Source organism: Botryllus schlosseri, chromosome 16 (assembly GCF_051294905.1).
Source record: "Botryllus schlosseri isolate E-star chromosome 16, Bs_hap1, whole genome shotgun sequence".
Lineage (NCBI taxonomy): Eukaryota > Metazoa > Chordata > Ascidiacea > Stolidobranchia > Styelidae > Botryllus > Botryllus schlosseri.
In genome coordinates, this window is record NC_137251.1 from 19,434,112 (window position 1) to 19,453,347 (window position 19,236).

At 40.3% G+C, this 19,236-nt stretch overlaps 1 protein-coding gene and 1 non-coding gene across 9 annotated transcripts in view; both read left to right on the forward strand.

Annotated features, from left to right (window-relative positions):
* Positions 1 to 8,573: 8,573 nt before the first annotated feature.
* LOC145458344 (uncharacterized) overlaps positions 8,574 to 19,236 on the forward strand; it is a 41,953-nt gene continuing 31,290 nt past the window's right edge. For 2 of the 8 annotated variants that reach the window (XM_080336685.1, XM_080336688.1), the window contains exon 1: positions 15,196 to 15,498. Coding sequence is in view for 3 of the 8 variants with exons in the window: in XM_080336683.1 (XP_080192809.1) it covers positions 8,972 to 9,207; positions 12,868 to 12,998 (367 nt within the window). In the remaining 5 variants the exon portion in view is untranslated. The other 6 variants (XM_080336683.1, XM_080336684.1, XM_080336681.1 and 3 more) reach the window with 6 other exon arrangements.
* Positions 13,930 to 14,001, forward strand: Trnae-uuc (transfer RNA glutamic acid (anticodon UUC)). The gene has a single exon. It is a non-coding gene; the product is annotated as a tRNA-Glu (tRNA).

Consider the following 19,236-nt stretch of genomic DNA (forward strand, 5'->3'; position numbering starts at 1 on the left):
TTGTGTTGCCAGTATCAGTGGCCGTATTAGCTAGCAATGGGCCAGGAAATGGTACGCTTACACTGAGGGGCGCAAAACCCACCGAATAGTGGTTACAGAAGTATTGCTGAACTTAGAACTGGTTTTAGTTGTGCTGAAACTTCACAGCGTCATGGAATCAGTATTCAGACTAACACTGTTGTTCGTATTAGCTAGCTAGAGAATATGTCTGCATAGAAAGTAAAAGTGAACAGCCATTCGCTTAACAGGTTGCGTGGAAACGCAGTTATAGCCAAATTTATCACGTGTCAGATATGACTAAGCTATAGGAAGCCTTAAAGCTAATTAAGTTGTCTGTGATGACTATGAAACCAGTACTGAATATGATAGAGACGTGCCAATCAATTAAAGAGGCAGAATTAAACTCTTCTTGAAGCAGCGGCTTTCAGTTTAAGCCAGGGGTGTCAAACTCAAATTACGTTGCAGGCCGGATTCAAACCGGTGTTGCCACTCAAAGTTCGTGAAAAAACACTAGACGGACAAAAAATACACTAGTTTGGAAATTTAGGGCAAATCTATTGCATAAATCATAAAGTATGAGGGGATGTATTGAATAACACCAATGAAGTTACGAAAAGACTTGACAAATCACAAATTCATCACGTTAACGTTGTCTGCAGTCTTCACATCAGGCAATTTTGATAATTATTAATTGCCCCATACCAAATCCAAATTTTTTCGGCACTAAACTAAAACATATCAATAAGTAGTTTTCCATCTTTTACACAATCGGAAGGATTAAAGAAAGCAACACAGGAACAATTACTATAGGGAAGCAATAATGTCCATGCAAAATTGTACTTTAGGGTTATGACGTCACACTATTTTTCAATTCAAATATTGTAGGCTACCCCAAAACATTTACATCCTTGGCAACACCTGGGATATATAACTGATTTTATATCTCTGTGCTACACAGAATATGCAATCATTCATGAATTGGCCCAGGCAATCTCGGCAAGTTGTCCTATTCGTTTCTGTCATCGGTTCCCTTTTGGGACTTGAAAACCGATCTCTGGATAGAATCTACAGTCTACACCAGAGATCGCCAACTCAAAACGGGTCGCGGGCCACTTTTCAAAATTCACCGAGGCCGCGGGCCGCATGACTTCTATATCGAGATTAAAATAGGAAACGCTGTTAAATGGACACGTTTTGATAACTCTACGTCAGTACAACGCTAACATGGGCAACAGACAAATCGTGATTATTCATGTTATGAATAAGCACAGGGACTCGTATTCCAGTCGCGCGAAGCGCGAAAAAGTTTTCATGTTCTTGAGTGAATTTCGTCATTATTATTAGTAAATTTCCACATATTACCATCAAATACTTATCGTTTCTCAGTCCAAGTGATCGAATTCATCGGTAGAGTTGATGCAGGGGGTGTCCACGAAAATTTAGGGAAGTTATTAATGCTGTGCTGCATCTTTGGGTGGGCAAATTGTTTTTAGTACCTTTTGTTGCATGTTGTTATATCTCGACATCTCATCAGCAGTTTCGGTATAGTGGGAAGATATTGGATTCGCCCAAACATAGCCCTACCAGAAACAAATTTTCTTCGTGATGAGGAGAACACGATTACAAATTGGTATTGAATTATGGTGCGCATCATTTTCCTCTGCAGTTCGCATCTGTACTGTGGGGACCAGATTACAAAGGACACTACTATATAAATATCGAAAATCTACTCGCACTGAACCGCGCGTAGAGCGAAGAAAATTTCGAGAATAATGCAAGCCTCTTATAATAATTAGTCAATTCTTAAATTCAATTTGCATATTAACGGCCACCAACACATTCTATTCAAAATAAGTGTCGACGGCCGCATAATTTTCCTTCTACTGCCGCGGATTCGCCACCGCTGGACTAAAGAATCGATATTGTGGTTAGCTGGACACTGTACTTGCTGGAAAACTATCTCCTCGTAAAGCTTGGTCTTTTGGGAAGCCCGACGTCGTTTTCTAAGCGTCCCGGTCTGAGCAGTGGTGGGCCATTGCACGTCAAGGCAATAAGCCAATTCATATCAGCAAATTCTTCCTCCGTGGAATGATATTACAATCGCCGAAGCCGTAACAGCTAGTGAGGAATATTGACATTGGGCACAAGAGAATGGCTTACTTTGAATAACAACAACAATAATATGTCTATACTAAAATCAATTTCAGCATTTCAAAATGCTTTACTAAGCGTTCTTCCGAAATTTCAAATCAGGTCGCGGGCCGCAAAATATGACGTCGCGGGCCGCGTGTTGGTGACCCCTGGTCTACACTCTGTCAGTGATAGAAATTAGCGACACCAAGGCAATTTACGTATGGGGTTTGTTTTTGCGCTAAATGTGCAAGTGTAGTAGGATAATAATTAATATTCCTTGAAATAAGTTTTATGTAAAGCACATCAAAATAACATCTTAATTTAAATGTAGCCTATTTTCGTGAAAAAACACTTGATTGGCAGAATTTTGATGAAAAATACACTAGAACACCAGTGATATATAGAACTCCGTAATCCCTGATGTTGTCACAGCTCTGTATCAGTTTTGACTTAAAAGGTCCCCGGTCTCCAGTCTCCACATAAACCCGAATCGCGAATTGATACCAACCAAAGTCCAACGTGCGCAAGTGCGCATGTGCAATTGTGCATATATTGGAGTAAAATCTCTTATATTAGCCATGGCGCATACCTAACCCAGGACTAATGCCAGATTACGACTAAAACAAAGGGACCATAGAAATATGCCAGCTTATATCGTCGTCAGAGCCACTGTTTTAACGGTCTATAATAGGGTTACCATATTTTTGGACGCTTTTTAGCGCTCACTAGCGGATTCTAAAAGATGTATGAGCACATTTCGATCAATATGACGTCACACCAGCAAAGCTTTGTCTATCGACTAGTCACTAGAGGTGGTCACGATCCGGTTCAGAAGTATGTGGCGGTGTGTTGTAAGTTGTAACCACGGCCGATGCCACTTTTTTCAGCCCCCTCCCGCACAAATAAACGCTTATCGGCCCACCGTACGGTAATCGATGCAACTTCTGGGGGCTTACTATATGCATCTGGTCGTAAATGATTTGAATGAATTACAGAAGAGTGCGGAGAACTAATCCTCTTCGATAATGATAATTAATTTATCGTTAGGATATTTTTTTTATCTGAGCAAGACACACAAGGTACAATGCGATAAGACACAATGCGTTGTAATGAACAGATAGGCCTATAGTGCCCGACGTCACAGTTCTTTTCAACGTTGATATTTTTTGAAGCCGCGGCCCTTTATAGTTATTTCTATTCCTCGTGAGGGCTTTCTGTCGTCGGATCTTTTTCCGGGCTTTTTACGGCGGGGAAAGAGGAGCCCAGATAAGCCTCCGGCGGGAATCGTTCTGGAGCCGCCCGATTAGTGGGCCCTTATCGTCACCACTATACGCTATCTCCTCCGCGTATTGTGGAATTATGTCAATAATATTGGGTATTCGATCTATTATTATATAATTTTGATCCTCTATCCGCCCACATGATCAGAGTTAGCGGTAGAGCTGGTGGAGGAAGATGACTTCGAAAATGCAAGTAGCGTAATTGTACGTCATGATCATGCCACACCGATAGGATTATTTATCAGCCTAATGCCGGTGCGCACTGCACCACTGAGCTACATAAACACCGCAAATCCGGTGGTTTCCAACCTTTTATGGTCGCGACTCCATTTCCAACTTGGCGTTGCCCAGCTGATTACTAATTAATGGTCGGCAAATTTGCCCAGACTTATCGCACAGCCTATTTTGGTAGCTGATTACGTTCAACATCTTCGCAAACCCCAGAATAAAGGCAAACTATCTTTGAATAAAGCATCCAAACGGCCTCAACCGAATCTATGAATATACCGTTACCTTGTAATTGCGATTACAATTAGACTTATTTCTGTAAATAAATGCTATTTTATATTTTTATCGCAGTTTTTGCGAGGGTGGTAGTCCCGATATCAAAACGAAGATATGCGCGCAGCGCGAAGAAAAATTTCCTAAATCTGCCCAGAACAATTTTGTTTATGTGAATTTACGAAAAAATTATGAGTTTTTTTCAATCCTTCAAAATTCAGGACATTTTTTGGAAATTCCTCCCGGACGCAGTAAAAACAGTGAAATTCCGTACAACCCCACAGTCTAAAACTGTATTCAACTGCCAATCATCGTACTTTGCTAAATCGATTGTTTGCGAATTAAGGTGTTACTAGAATCGAAGCCCTATGATAGAAATACCATACGTCCTCATTTTTGAGATTTTGTCCTCTTTTTTGAGAATTTTGGTCAAATTTACGGCCAATTTCATCTGCAATGCCGTAAATCAGCACCGAAGTAACGCTCCGGCGGGTATTTAGGGAGCTGAATCGTAAAGTTGACCATTTTTTAAGTCAATCGAACACGAAGTGGGAGAAATTTACCATTTTTCAGGATTTTCCTCCGGTTTTGCAAGTCTGAAAATTCTGAAAAAGCGTCCTCTTTTCAGATTTCCAAAATATGGTAACCCTTCCCTAGGACCTGTAATATAATGTAATGTACTATGACGTATGCAGTCTTGACAATAAAGTATTCATATTAAAACACAGGCACGTATTTTGAGGTAATAATTTGAAATAATTTGACTGGTCTGGGCAGCGAGCGATCTGAAGTTTTGAATCCGGCCCGCGACGCAAGTTGACTTTGACACCTCTGCGACCCGAAACCATCGTATTTGGGGGAGGCTGACAAGATGCTGTTTAGGCCCTGCCTAAACCAAAAACCTTGTAGTTCCGTTGAACTCATAAAATATGGGCCTTCCTTTTTTCCCGCTACGCCACTGGGATCTCGACTAATGTGAGTCTGGACGATTTCTTTTGTCAGTATGATGGAGTAACTCCAGATGATGTCTCCATGGCATCATTTTAAGGAGAGGCCTGTGAAAGGAAATTACAATTCGTAGGTACTGTAGTCGATGCTAAACTACCTGTCATCAAATTGTTAGAATCGTCATATGTTATACATACACTGTAATTATCTGGAAAACTGATAAAACGTTTCCAGTCACGATGATGAGGATGATACCGGCAATCGTCGGTTCATTCGTCAACCAATTTATATCCAGCATTTCTCTGGGCTCCTCATCGCCGACCTCACTGCGGTTGCAGTGCATTGAAAAGCCCAGACTGAAAGTGAGCCGTGCTTCAAGTCGGCAGCAAAGACCACGATGGGGACGCATGGGAGCGAGAGAGCATGATGATTGACAGAGAGAAAGATTGAAGAAGTCGTCCCCAATGATTACCAAAGTCAAAGAAATGTGAACATTACCAAAATTAGTGTCGTGGTGCACATAGCCTGGAAAAGGCGAGAAGCACCACTGTAAAATGTCAATAATAATAATAATAATAATAATATCCAGCATTATTATTGTGATATTCTTCGATTGATCTGCATGCAGATTGCAGATGCAGCACGACAAGAATTACTCAGATAAGAATTATGTTTATTCAATAGGATTAGAAGACTTGCTACATATAACCTTGGGCGAATTGAACTGTTGGTCGTTATATCGGATTGAGTCACAAATGAAGCAAATATATTGTGAGAATAACGATTATTAACGTATAGCCTACTGCTGTTGAGTTATACTAAGAAAAACGCCGCCCAACGCAGGGTACAGTAATCGTTAACTGTTAAAGTCTTATTCGATTTGAGCGGATTAAGTGCACGTTTGACGAATACACACTTACACAGCCCTAAAATGTAGGCTTACTTGTCTATTCATAATTTAAATCTCACCGGATTATTTGCAGGTAGCAGTGTAGTAGCTTCAACAGGTGGCAGTGTATTTGAATCTTTCTGAGGGTAGATTATTTAAATGATATTTTATTATTTCTCGAGTAGAAAGTAGTTTTTTCATGTATTCAGTTCGGTTTATTAAGAATTTTCATCAATTCAAAACACCACGAGAATGCGATACAATGAAAAGAAAAGATAGGAAAGTGTCGAAACGACTATTTCGACTTGAATGTGGACATGTTCGATGACTGTCGGATAGCCGGCGAGATACTGTTCCACAAATCAGGTGTGGCATATTTAATAGAGCGATGATCTGTCCTGTCGACCATATGATAGCTGAATGACGAGAACGCGGGGGTGTAGTACTCATGAGCTTTTGATTCTGATACATAAACTTGGCAATTTGTAGTTTACGCACATCATTTATGTTTAGGACACCTAATCTTTTGAGCAGTGATTTGTTGGACGCACAACCTGGCCCCCTTGGGGCCCTGGATATGATACGAAGGACCTCATGTTATAGTTTATGCAGTGGCTTAAGGGCGCAAACACTGGAAGCCCCCCAGCAGAGGATGCCATGTTGTAACTTCGATTGGAATATGGATTTAAATAGTATCAGAATGACCCATGCGCGGCATGTTGTCTCTAATGCTGTGGAAAGAACAGTTCCGTGATAGTTTTGTTTTTAGCGATTGTATGTGACTCTTCCAGGACATGTTCGAGTCCAGTAAAACCCGATGGTATCTCGAATTTTTCGCGTTGGAAATAGGTTTATAGGTATACCACTATGTCGGTAATCTTATGAAATTGGCAGATTCTAGTATTCCGGCTTCATCCCAGTGTTCTATTGGTGGGCCTCCAGTTGAGAGGTTATGATAGACCCAGATTATCCGGCCGTAATTCGAGTAACTCTGGTTTGTTAGTAATTGTGTCATAATAGGATTATATCAACCAGATAATAAGATATCAGCTTCCGACACGCATCGTATTTTGTCGAGAACTTGTAATATTTGTGGTCTAGGGTATCCAATCCAGCGGTAAAATTCTGAAAAATCGAAGTCATGATTTTAAATGTCATTTCTTCAATTTTATATCTGATCAATTCTAGTAGTAGACTAGCATGGTCTGTAATGGAATGTTGGAGTGATTCTCATAGCCGATTCTGGCCTTGCGGAAGGTGGTAAGGTCAGTAATTGGATGTCATTATACTATTAATATAACTAAAGAAAAGCTCACGGACAGCAATAATTTGCGCGGGATAATTATTATAAACCAACTAACGCAGGGGATAAATGCCGCTGTCAGCATAGCAATCAATTGAAATGTTCGTTGGAAAATGAATGTGTGCGTACAGTGGGAAATTGTACGAAGTATGAGGGGTTGTGACAATGATCTCAACTCGTCCGAGTCTAGACAGCCGTTGCAAGATATGAGATGTTACTCTAAACATCATCCCTATGACACGGGGCTTATTTGTAGCAGGCCAATATTTGGGAGTTCAACTATTCGATGGCGTTGGATTAATGGATTTCACAGCTATAGGCTACCTGTTTTTTCATGGTGTCACAAATGATTTAAAATGATAAACCAGTAAACAAGTTTCAATTTAACGAAGTCGCATGAAGAACGCAAGTATCATATTGCACGGATCTAATCTTTTAATTGGCGCGCCCCAACAACAATTGGTCCCATTGGTCGGCATATAGTCTATCTACAAGTGGAGACGACAATTCGATTCCCAGTATTCACCGACGTAAGCGTCGTGTATATTATCCCTTGTTTACATAGTGTACTATGTAAGCGAATCGCTGGACTCGCTTCATTGAATTTTGTTATAATTCGATTTCTCTCGAGTTATTAGCGTAACCCATCAGTTCAGTTCTGCTCAACATGTGAGCTCATTATGAATGGCAGGTACATACGCAGTTAGAAATAGAAATCGTTAGACTGTAGTCTTGAACGCAGTGCTAAGTATACGTGATCACGAGGGCAGAATGATAGCTTCAATGTACCAAGAAATATCTAAACCAACTCCGACTTGTGACACTGAGGTTAGACTTATCGATATGTCATAACGAATACCGCATTAGTTACTTCATCTTCCAGGGGATCTGACACAAAATCAATGCCTCGGCAGGCCTAATTATAACCCTACCAGACGGCAGCTGACCTATATATCTGTTAACGCATTACTCATTGAATGTGTGGTGTATGCGCTCTGTTTGGTTACGCATACTCGATAACGAAGCAATGACCTAATGTTACAAAAGATCCTCTATCGCACCTATTCGATCATTTGCTTCGGCTGTGGAGGTTGGGGACAAACATGCCTTGAATGAGTTCAAGGCATATCAGCATATGATGGAGGATATCATATCATGTGATTGATTACATGCTGATCTAGCCTTGGTGGCATGAAACGATCCGATGGCTATCGTAGTAGTATCAGACGTTACAGAAAGATGATTGCAGTTTTATAGTTTGACTAATTACAGCTCGGTAATCTAATTCTATATTTCCATGCTCTAATTTTAATTCATATCTTACTTCTTACTTCCCTGAAAATGCTACAGGCCAATCGTATAATGTCAGTGTATATATAGACATGCTTGGTTTACGGACATTTGTCATTCTCATACTTATGAGTATGAACATTTTTTATGTAATTCGGAATTTCACTCAATATCAATTTATGCGAATGCAGTATTTCTATTTCGAATCTAGTTTCGAAAAATGGGTAGCTCTAATTATAATTCTGTTCTAAATCGTAAAAGATGCAAATCTTATAGTTGTCCAATCCTTTTCCGCATAACGTAAGGGAACCAGTCATTAGTTAATTATCTCCAATTCACCTCATAAGTCGGATAGACTGCAAATCAACTCGACGCACAATCATAGACTGGAATCGTATTTCATTTCCCCCTCTCGTGTTCGGAATAATTCATACGTGTCTATATTTTACGACCATTTTCTGGAATGTGACCACCTCCGCCTGACAACGAGTATTTTCTACATCAAGATGGTTGCTTGGATATCACCTGATCGCTGTCTTTCAAACCGTTCTCTTCAATTTGTTGACGAATGCACATAAACATTCCTAGCTTGCATAATTATGTTGTTAACACCGGGCGATTAACACGATGGAGGAAAAACGTGGTTCTGTAGCAGTGCCGGCGTTGGAGTTATCTGTAGAGACGTTGGCGATCTCTTTCAACAAGCGCATACACGCGAAGACTAGTCCAAAACCTACATTACAGCAAGATAAGAAATCAAGCGGGAGTTACAAAGGAGGGAAGTCTTTATTTCGGAAATTTATCAGAGAAAATGCGAGGTCGCAGGTTTCCCCAAGCTTGTCGAAAAGTATTCTAACCATCAGGTATGTTATTAAAACAGAATTCTATATGAAGGCCGTATGATCGAATACTTATGGATCGGGTTTTGATACTTACTGATATCTCATATATCCGACAAACTTCACTATAGTGACATGTACTACTCCACGTTCGAATGAAAGCAATAGGTCAAGGACTCTCATGTCTCGCTATTTAACTTTGTGCTTGCCCCGATGACCTATAAATGTTTGCGAAGATACTTGATGTTACACGAACTCTGATAGTGCTTCAAGAAGTGCCAACGCGGAAAATGTGGAAAACCCGTATTCATATTTGGTAGAATGGAAGTTTCATCAATTTGTGGGAACCATCGCCTGCGTGTTTTTTATGGAACATTCAATTCTCACGTTTCCTTATTATCGGGTTCGAAGTCTTCCCTCGCGAGTTGATGGTCATTAGGCATATAGCATGGACGTGCGCTTTAAACATGCTGGTTGCCAAATATGCTTGTTTTCGATTCATATGCCCTTTTTTCGATTGATATCTGGGCCATGACGTAGGCAACTTCTTGATTGGGGCACTGCTGCTTAATTCCGTAATGCGTTTCATCAATTGGTCATGACTGAGCGAAATTAACATCGTACGTCAAAGAGAATATCCGTCATGCGATGTTTGTAGCCTCGTCAGTACCTCTGAACGGATCGTGGTATTAATATGTAACTGTTTGAGTTCTATTATTTCAAATGATATATTCGGAAACGTTGGACCTGTAGCAACTTTGAAAACAGGTTCGTTGTTAATACGTAAGTGTACATATGCCGAAAGTGCGACGCTGTAATTGTAAAATACAAACTTGTAGGCATCTGAGTATGCGTTCTACTTTCCCATCATGTGCTGCGGTGAGCGGTGAGCCCATATGGTGATTCGAGATTGGCGCGTTTAGCGTATATTAGCGGACTGTTCCATGTCACACCGATGGAGAAAATTACCTCGACTGCACGGATAGCAGAGATATCCCTGCACGGACAGGCATTGCATTCCTTAGGTTAGATAGATACCGTGCCATATGACGCATACATCCTTCATTTGCTGATCCCTACTATTTTTCTCTTTCTCAAAATCTCTCTTGATATCACGTTTCTGTATGGTGTGATTACGTGGGTAAAAGTGAATTGATTTCGGTGTCGTGTTGGATTTTGCCCCTACTAATAAGAAGCCCAAATGCAAATATACTATAGAATTTCTGTTCGAATTTAAAGTTCACACTAACAATAAGATTCTTTTGCGAACCCGAACCTTCGAATTGTTGAGATCCGCATAATCTCACCAATTTCAAATCCGTCAAGTTACTCTGAATGACTTCATCTTCACAATTTACATGATCAACCTGACTACTTAACGTATATATATATCGCCCATGGTGCGTAGTTACAGACGATATTGATGGCATTTTTCGTATTTATGACTCCAAAACTGGATTGTTAGCTGATTTTGGCTTTTGGTAGTATTTCTATCAATCCAGTTCTGGTAGCTGGGACCCCATGGACCCACTCACTATACTTCATCGTATTGTAGGCCTACATAATTTACAAATTGTGCAGATGTACTAATGCGAAAATACGGAACTATTTATCCGGACGCCGAGGAAAGTACAATATGCGTTGGTAGTACACGTAGAAGCAACACTATTCAATTATGTACTTCCCGGTTTCAAATGCGCATTCCATCATTCCACACGAGAGGAGGGTGGTGAAAGACATCCTCCTTCTCATGCCTAATGGCCATCTGCTTAACCAGTTGCTTTATAGAAAAACGAAGGTTTGATAATCGTCTCTGCGTCTGTATATTACAGCATTAATGTAGCCTCTTGAGAATCGCACAAAGGAATGGTGATACGAGCCACCAGCTACCATCATTGCTCACCATTACTTGAATGCTCACATCAATTAAGAATATAACTTGCCACGAAAGTTGGTCCCAATAAGTTCTCTTCCATCATGATGCGGGATAAATACTATTATTATTAATTCAATACACCTATGTATTCTCGGCAACCGACATGTTATCGTACATCTCGTTCTACTAGACCAAAATTTGGAAGAGCTTTTTGGAGGTACAGAACTTCAATATACAATTGAATATACTATTCAAAAATTTGGAAGTAGAAAAGTGTAAAAGCGAGCAAATGAAGTCTATTCCGCGTTTCATTTCATGTATGGACAGGCCGTGTTATTTTTGGCATTTCAGGAGCCAGATGCCAAAACTGCCAAAAATAAAAATTTGAAAATGCCAAAAATAAGCAATTTTTGGCATATGCCAAAATAACGCGGCCTGCCAAATAGTGTATTTCGTTCGTGGTGTTGTGTTAACAGGACCGCGTTACAAGCGAGAAGAGCGTTTGTGACAGGCAGGTTTCTTAATCTGGGTCCAGCCCACCCATTAGGGGTGAAAGCATGGTGTCCTAAATGGTGTGGGCACGGCGTGATTGAACGGCTGACTGCATTTGGTTTACGTCATACTTTCCATTTGTCCAAAGGCAATTTTACGACCATTTTTGACCGGCTTGTCGAGCACTAAATTTGATAAAACGGGCATCAATGAGAAGCTGCCGCAGTACTGATTATTAAAATATAAATTATATTCTGCTCATGGAGCTGGAACCCCTAAAATCAACCACGATTTTTGCATTGTGATCGAGTTGAACATTGTAACGCAACAAACTGTCTGGCTATTTCTGAGCTGCATAGTCTCGTTTTACAAGACAGTCTTGTTGCGTCAATGTTCTTAAACAAGATAATCTTCCCAGGACTCTTCCATGCGAGTTTGTAATATTAAAGCCACCTGAAGTGACAAAAGTCCTCCGAAAATATATCGGTAGACTGAAGGAGAAATGATAGTCGGGCTACTAAATGGAATGTGTTGAGAGACAACATAGGAAACTCCTGGAAAAGGATCAGGAAGAAAATTCTTTCCGCGATGAGATCGATGGCACTGGCGAAGTGATCTCTTTTCATGATGCATGGAAGCCGGTTCGGCCCTCCAAAGATTTTGAAGCTCGGAAAACCTTTTGTGGATGACTGGCAACATTCTTTCCCTCAACGGCTACTGTTGAAGCCGATATTTCCCAGATTCGCTGGGCGAGAAATGAATTTAGGAGAAACTTAGCTGACCTGAGTTTGGAAGCACTGTTACAGTGCAAACGATTTAAGTCTTTCCAACAGCTGTAACAATTAGCTATTGAGCGTGTTTGTTAGGCTTTTTTTTTGCTTATTGGCACCGAGTCCGATGGATACTGCACATTTTGTGGTTTCGTTTGATATTATTAACCTATGAAATCGTTAGGTTTTTTCTTCTTATTGTTTGTTGGCACTGATTATACGTGGATGCTGCACATTTTATGGTGTCTTTTGACAAACTAGCCCAAATAAAGCGTTTTTGTGACTAATTCGAGGCTGAAACTATCTATTTAGAGGACGATGCCAAAACTGCCAAAATTAAAAATAGAAAAATGCCAAAAATAAGTTATTTTTGGCAGTTTTGGCATATGCCAAAAATAACACGGCCTGTGTATGGAGAAGCGAATTTGGGCTTGCGTTCCTTATGCATGACTTACTCACGGGTTATCGCCACTCATTTCGTACCGAACGACATCGATGCTAACTGGTTTAATAATATTTTATCTGTATGCAATGCTTCTTCTGTAGGTTTGGCGGATTTTTGCAAGACCCCCCAACGCTACTCTTACAAGGTACATCCGAGCAATTGCAGAAAGTACGAAAGGCTTGGACTCGTCGACTATTGAGGCCCCCCGACGGATATGATATTGAATTCGTTGGTGAGAAATGTATATATGATTACATCTTCTTGTTCAATTAGTTACTATCAGTTCCATGTACGTACATGTACAAGTACATCCAGACTTGTGTGAACTTCGGTCAGCTCGGTGTAATATATTTTTAGTTTAGTGAATACTGACTGATCATTGTGTTTCGAGGTCTATGGTCATTTACATCGGCTCGATAATCTTATTATGATTCGTGATCGTTCACGGCCCACTTTCGTTTTGGGCTTTTGTAAGTTCGTCGTATACTAGAATACAATAATTATCAAGCATATTCCTTGCGTAGCCAAATATTAGGGCCGCGCGCTGGTAGATCCAAGATAACTCATCTATAGATCAGTTCTAGATGCCAGGGCTTATTAGTTAGTATTGATTTCAACTGCAGTGCTGCAAAATACATCGCGGCAGATAGTCTCACCTAAAGAATAGATAGCAAACTTATCGGGTTTTAGGAAAGCTAGTTGGTTGGCCCAGATTTAGTTCAGATACGGCTTACAATAATACGTAAAATAGATGCTTCTTAAAGCACAGGGGATATTACGTTGTAGTTTCCTTACGCCGGTTGTGTCTCCGCAGGTCTATAACCCGCGTTTGCTTATTGATGGGGGTCGCGAAGGCGGTGTCCTTTTCATGTAATGTTTTTAGCAATGAATTTGCCAAATAGGGCGTGAGACCGTCGGACCAAAAGAGATGACCTATTTGTTTTTAGTAATAACATCATCAAATTTAGAGGTGGGTCGCGGTACCGCTGTTCTAGGCGTCAGGATTCCGGGAATCGTGACGCAACACCACGGCTGCTGAAATTCTTATCCCGCATTTATGAGTAGCCTAATTGGTGTCTAAATCTGAACATTCTGATTTCACGTCACAGTTAATGTTACACCAATACAATTGTACATTCGACTAATCGAATCAATACTCGTAATCCCAGATGGTCTAGGGGTCAGGATTCCTGGCTTTCACCCAGGCGGCCCGGGTTCGATTCCCGGTCTGGGAAGTACTATTTTTCGGTATCGGTATGTTATACCATAAATACATAAATTCATTTCTCGCGTTAAAGAGAATTGATATCTAAATTGGAAGATAATGTATGATATGTAATGTGAATTTAATACCAATACAATTACAGATTCGACTATTCAACCCCAACTTCGTAAACATACCTTCGATGACCCAGATAGTCTAGGGGTAAGAATTCCTGGCTTTGACCGAGGTTCGATCCCCGGTTTGCAAAACAATATTTTTTTGTAACCGGAAACAAAACCATGAACATGAATACTGAAATTCTTGTCTCGCATTAAGCGTAATTCATCTGTTAATTTGAACATTATGATTTCGCCTCACAGGTTTTATCATGCATTTTAGACCAATACAATGAATGATTCGACTATTTTGCCGTTCCTTCATAATCCGAAATGGTAGCAGCAGTGGCCTTTTCATTTATTTATCTTTATAGTATGAGCCTCCCAAATAGGTCGCGAGTAGGTCTGCGTGAAAGTGCTGGACCTTTTGCAGAGATCAGCTAGACAAATTAGGAGATGGGCCGTGGAATATGTTAAAGGCGGAAATTTGGTCACCACCATAAAAGATTCTGAGTCTCAGTCGAACTACTCTCAGTATCATTGGGGGTCGCAATTGTCGGATACGTTTTGACGATGTCATCTTACGAAAATTTCATAAAATGCGCACCCATCTTAACATATTTAAAGTAAGGCATTGAGACAAGCGATGATGATTCGTATTTTCGTCTTTCATTCATAGCCGAGACGAGCTTACAATACGACATTCGCGCTAAGATAAATTGCAGCCGACTCAGCTAAAAATCAATTTACATGAAAACCAATTCCCATGTGACGAATTATACATTTTACAGCGAGCTAAGTCGGTTCATTACAACAGCTAAAATATCGGAAGGATTGATAGTATTCTGCAGCGTCGCTAAGATTGTGTTCTACTGAGGTTACACATAAGGACTGTACGATTTAAACTTCGCGATTTGAATCTTGACATACATCGCATATCAGATATCATATTTGTATTTATCTTTGTTAAATTTAGAACAGTAATTATTTAGGTTTAGAATAATTTCATTTCCCCGATCCCCTGTAACGAATCTGTTGGTAATATTTGTCTACTGGGCAGTTCTGATATGAGATCATATTCATGATCTGAAGATATAATATACGTAAGGAAGCTTTTATATCTTGAGAATCGAGATGTCACGAATTAATTGAGTGCATATATGCAGCGACAATGTATGGATATGTTTATTCAGAGGACTACCATTTCAGAACAGATATACCAATTATTCACTTTTTCCTTATGGCGTAACGGTACGAAAGAAGCAAACGGTCGCAAGGAGCGATCTAATGGGATTTATAGCGAATCATTAATTAGGTTGCTAACCACTTCTTCACTGCGTCTTGTGCATGGACTGTGTTGTAAATACTGTTATTCAATCACCCCGAGCCCTCGAGACACTATTTCTAAAACGGTGAGTGTACAATTCAATTTTGCAATGTACGACTATCTGACTCAGCCGGCAACTGAAACAACTCAATCATCGAATCGAATCATTAGCACCAACAGAAAGAGCTATACATCAAACAACTTGTAGATGGCATATTCACGGGTGCAAAATTGTGCGAAGACGTGCGACTCGAAGGCTTGAGTTACTATCCCATGCAATACCATAAGCTGTGGTGACGTGCGATGTGGTTCATGGTTGGTGAGGTGCTGACCCTGAGTCAGATTTACAAATTTATATACCGGTACCCAAAATGGTAGATCATCACTTGTTACCTATCACATTACCACTATTCACACGCAGGCTACACAATAAGGTACTATAATACACATACACAATTGAAGGTATCAGTATGGACTGAAAATACATAACGTGCATGCATAACGTGCATGTTGGCCGTCGCAACTAATCGATTGATACTACTTAATTGACTACACCGTCGGTTTACCGTCGATGTCGCATTGTATCACTGCCCTGCCATTATCGGATTCTTAGCTAACAGTATGTCGGTCTGTGCGTCACGTTGTCATTGTTTCTCTGCGCTGTCAGCGTACGTTTATGATGCATTGCGCTATGGCAGGTGAGGCTTGGCCAGTCTGTCTCTCACCTCTCCTTTCGCGCTGTATTTTCGGACAATAAATATGTAAATTCCGTTATTTTATATGTTAATTTCTTTTTAAATTAGTCGTCCTTGAACAATGAACATCGATGGAAAATACAACTAATTATTTGTGGCTTAAAATAAATGACCTTTTGGCCGTGTTGGATGAGAGATATGGGATGTATTGTTACCTTTTATGATATGCTGATGTCCATCTTAGTGTCTTACTTTCCTTAAATGTGAAGGCTGAATTTATATCATTATCCAACTATCCCACATACATCGTAAAACTCCTTGAAATGTTCCTGTTACATTTGAATGGTCCTCCAGCACCAACTGTTTATTTTTCAAGAAAAATAATGACGAAGGGAGTGTACTTCGCCGCCACTCGAACATTTCCCACAGTTGATAGTAGAAGCACTGTTTTACGACATATAGTTCAAAAGCCGTTGTTTTGTTTGCTTTTAGCATTCTTGTCCGTCGACTGACGGTGAAACGATCACATCCGAGTTCTATGGCTTTTGATTCTGGGTTAACGATAGGGCTTGCGATTTCACTCTCTCTCTTAACTTCGAATGAATGATTGATTGCGAGTTGTGACCTATGGTCGGGTTCAGGCTATTCTGTAGCATCATCACACGAAATGCTATGAGATCGGCGAAGCTGTTAACATTACTCGCTACCGTCGACGGATTTTTGTTACAGAACCGGCTGGAAAATATGACATTTCAGATGAAACGGGTTGAAAAGTAATTTGAATCCGATAGCTGCTTGTAACTTTCGCAGAGTAGAAATTAACTGCTGTGTGCTCACAAGCAGATTTCGCTTTGGCGAGCCTTAATTCCATTTATAATTCTAGTCCCCTTGACCCCTTAACTTAACCCACCACTGACCTACATCAACTTGGTTTATTTCTCCGTAAAACGAACGCCATTTTCACTTGTCAAGCAAATAGCTGAGTTAAACGTTTACAATTTGTTATTCATATCTTGCTGATAGCCAAATCCTCACCGATTTATCGCGAAGTCAAGAACTCTATTCCTGAATCTTGACAGACCAATTCTTAAAATTTATGCGATTACTATTGTACTTCTGTACTGCAATAATAAGTATGCTGTACGCTAGGTCGATTGCATGTGCTATCATATTCTTAGAACATAGTACATACTTGATGTTATCCCGCCTTATCTGCCGGTATTCTCCGCGCCACAGCATCTCAATATACCCATGATTATACGTTCTTGAATATATTTGCGGCACTTGAAATTGTAGTGTTTATTGACATAGATGGAACGATACGCTACATACAGTCGGCTAGACGGGGCAGATTGCATTACTATCTAACCGAAGTTAGTAACTCTCAACATAGTGAACTCGACAAGCAGCATTTGAATCAATCTATTCATAAATATAGTGAACAAAAGGAAGGACCAAAACCATTGATTGCATGGGACAGAGTCATAACCAGAATGCATCCAAGAACCTAAGGTCGACCGACATGGTGGTGGTGGTGGACCTTCCTCATATAAATATGAAGGCGTTGTTTAGCATTGAAATACTAAATCCATCACCATATATTAATATCAATGTGTTAGAACTACGTTAGTAGTATATAGTTTGGGCTCGACGTGCCAAAACACGATTTATAAAGAACAAACAAACATTATCAAGATAAAAGATAGTGTAAGAATTAGCACATTCTCATTTTTGCAGCAATACTTTTATGACCCTGTGTGCGGCAATCAAAAAGGGGGAATAATTAACGCTAGAGAGAAAAAGAACAAAGAATCTCGATTGATCTTTGTACTCTGGCCAGACATGAAACTTATTGATTAGTAATTCTACTTGTACTTTTCCACTCGCCTCCTGATTTAATCTGTCTCGCTCGACCTCTGGACAAGGACACGAAACTAGAGCTGACTTCGGTCGTACGCGACGGGGCTTGGTAATAGTTGCCTGCCGACAAATCGCCCTGACCTATCGTTTTGTGGTCCAATTTCGTGACGGGGCTTTAGGAATAATTGCCCGTCAAACTGGTTGACTTGTCGTTTCGCGGTTGACTCGATTTCATGTACGGGGGGGTCATAGGAATAATTACCGGTCGTGACGTGAATAAAGTTTTCTCCTGATCGGTGAGATCCTGGTGCGTGTTTTAGGTGTCTATACGTTAGGCTGTGCATAGTGACGCTTGTAGTCTGTTCCATACTGTCGTACTTGCTCTTGCTTTGTTGTCGACTTAAATAGTAAGGAGAAATGATCTGTTCTGGTTATAAATATGTGTATTATTTTGAGTCATATCGAGAACCAGAAAGAATGTCGTGTATTAGAAATAGGTATTAGGCGCCCCCGACATAGATTAACTTAAATAAAGTAACATTTAGAATATAATAAGTAATTAGAGAAATAGCTGATTCTCAATTTTGCTCGCATCAACGTGTTAACCCCCGGTATTACGTACCTAGTAGTCGGTGCAAGCAGCAAATGTCGCTGTTCCATACCTATACCGCGTTCTAGCGTCTTAGGACAGACAGTCCGATCCGAACAATGTATTTATGATGGGTTCATTTTACTGCGTCACGTCCGGTCAAGCGTAATCATACCAGTGCCTATAAATGATATGTAATTTACCGCGGGATATTAATTTTGTATGCTGTATATGATATACAACTTGAATCGATCAGTTGTCGAACTGATGCTTTACCCGTCTGTACGATATATATCGATCACGAGCTCACCACGCACTTGTCGTTCGAGAGCGACTCATTTCGCTATAGACAATCAGTTGTGTTCGCGTGTACCGTAACATATCCTCAACACTTGTTATGCCAACGCCTCCACGCGTATTTACAATATCATACTAAGGAACTATTGCTTCGGCAGCCACGCACTGTCGCTCGAAGTCAACAAATTTCGCTGCAGACAGTCAGTTGTATTCGCGTATGTGTCGTAAATATATCCTCAACACATGTTATGCCAATACCTCCAAGCATATTTGCGGCATCATAATACGGGTATATTGATTCGGGGGATTGTTACCGTCAGAGAATTGCTGTGTCATACCTTTTAGCCTCGCATTTCTCGTTCGAACTCGGTAACTGCGAGTG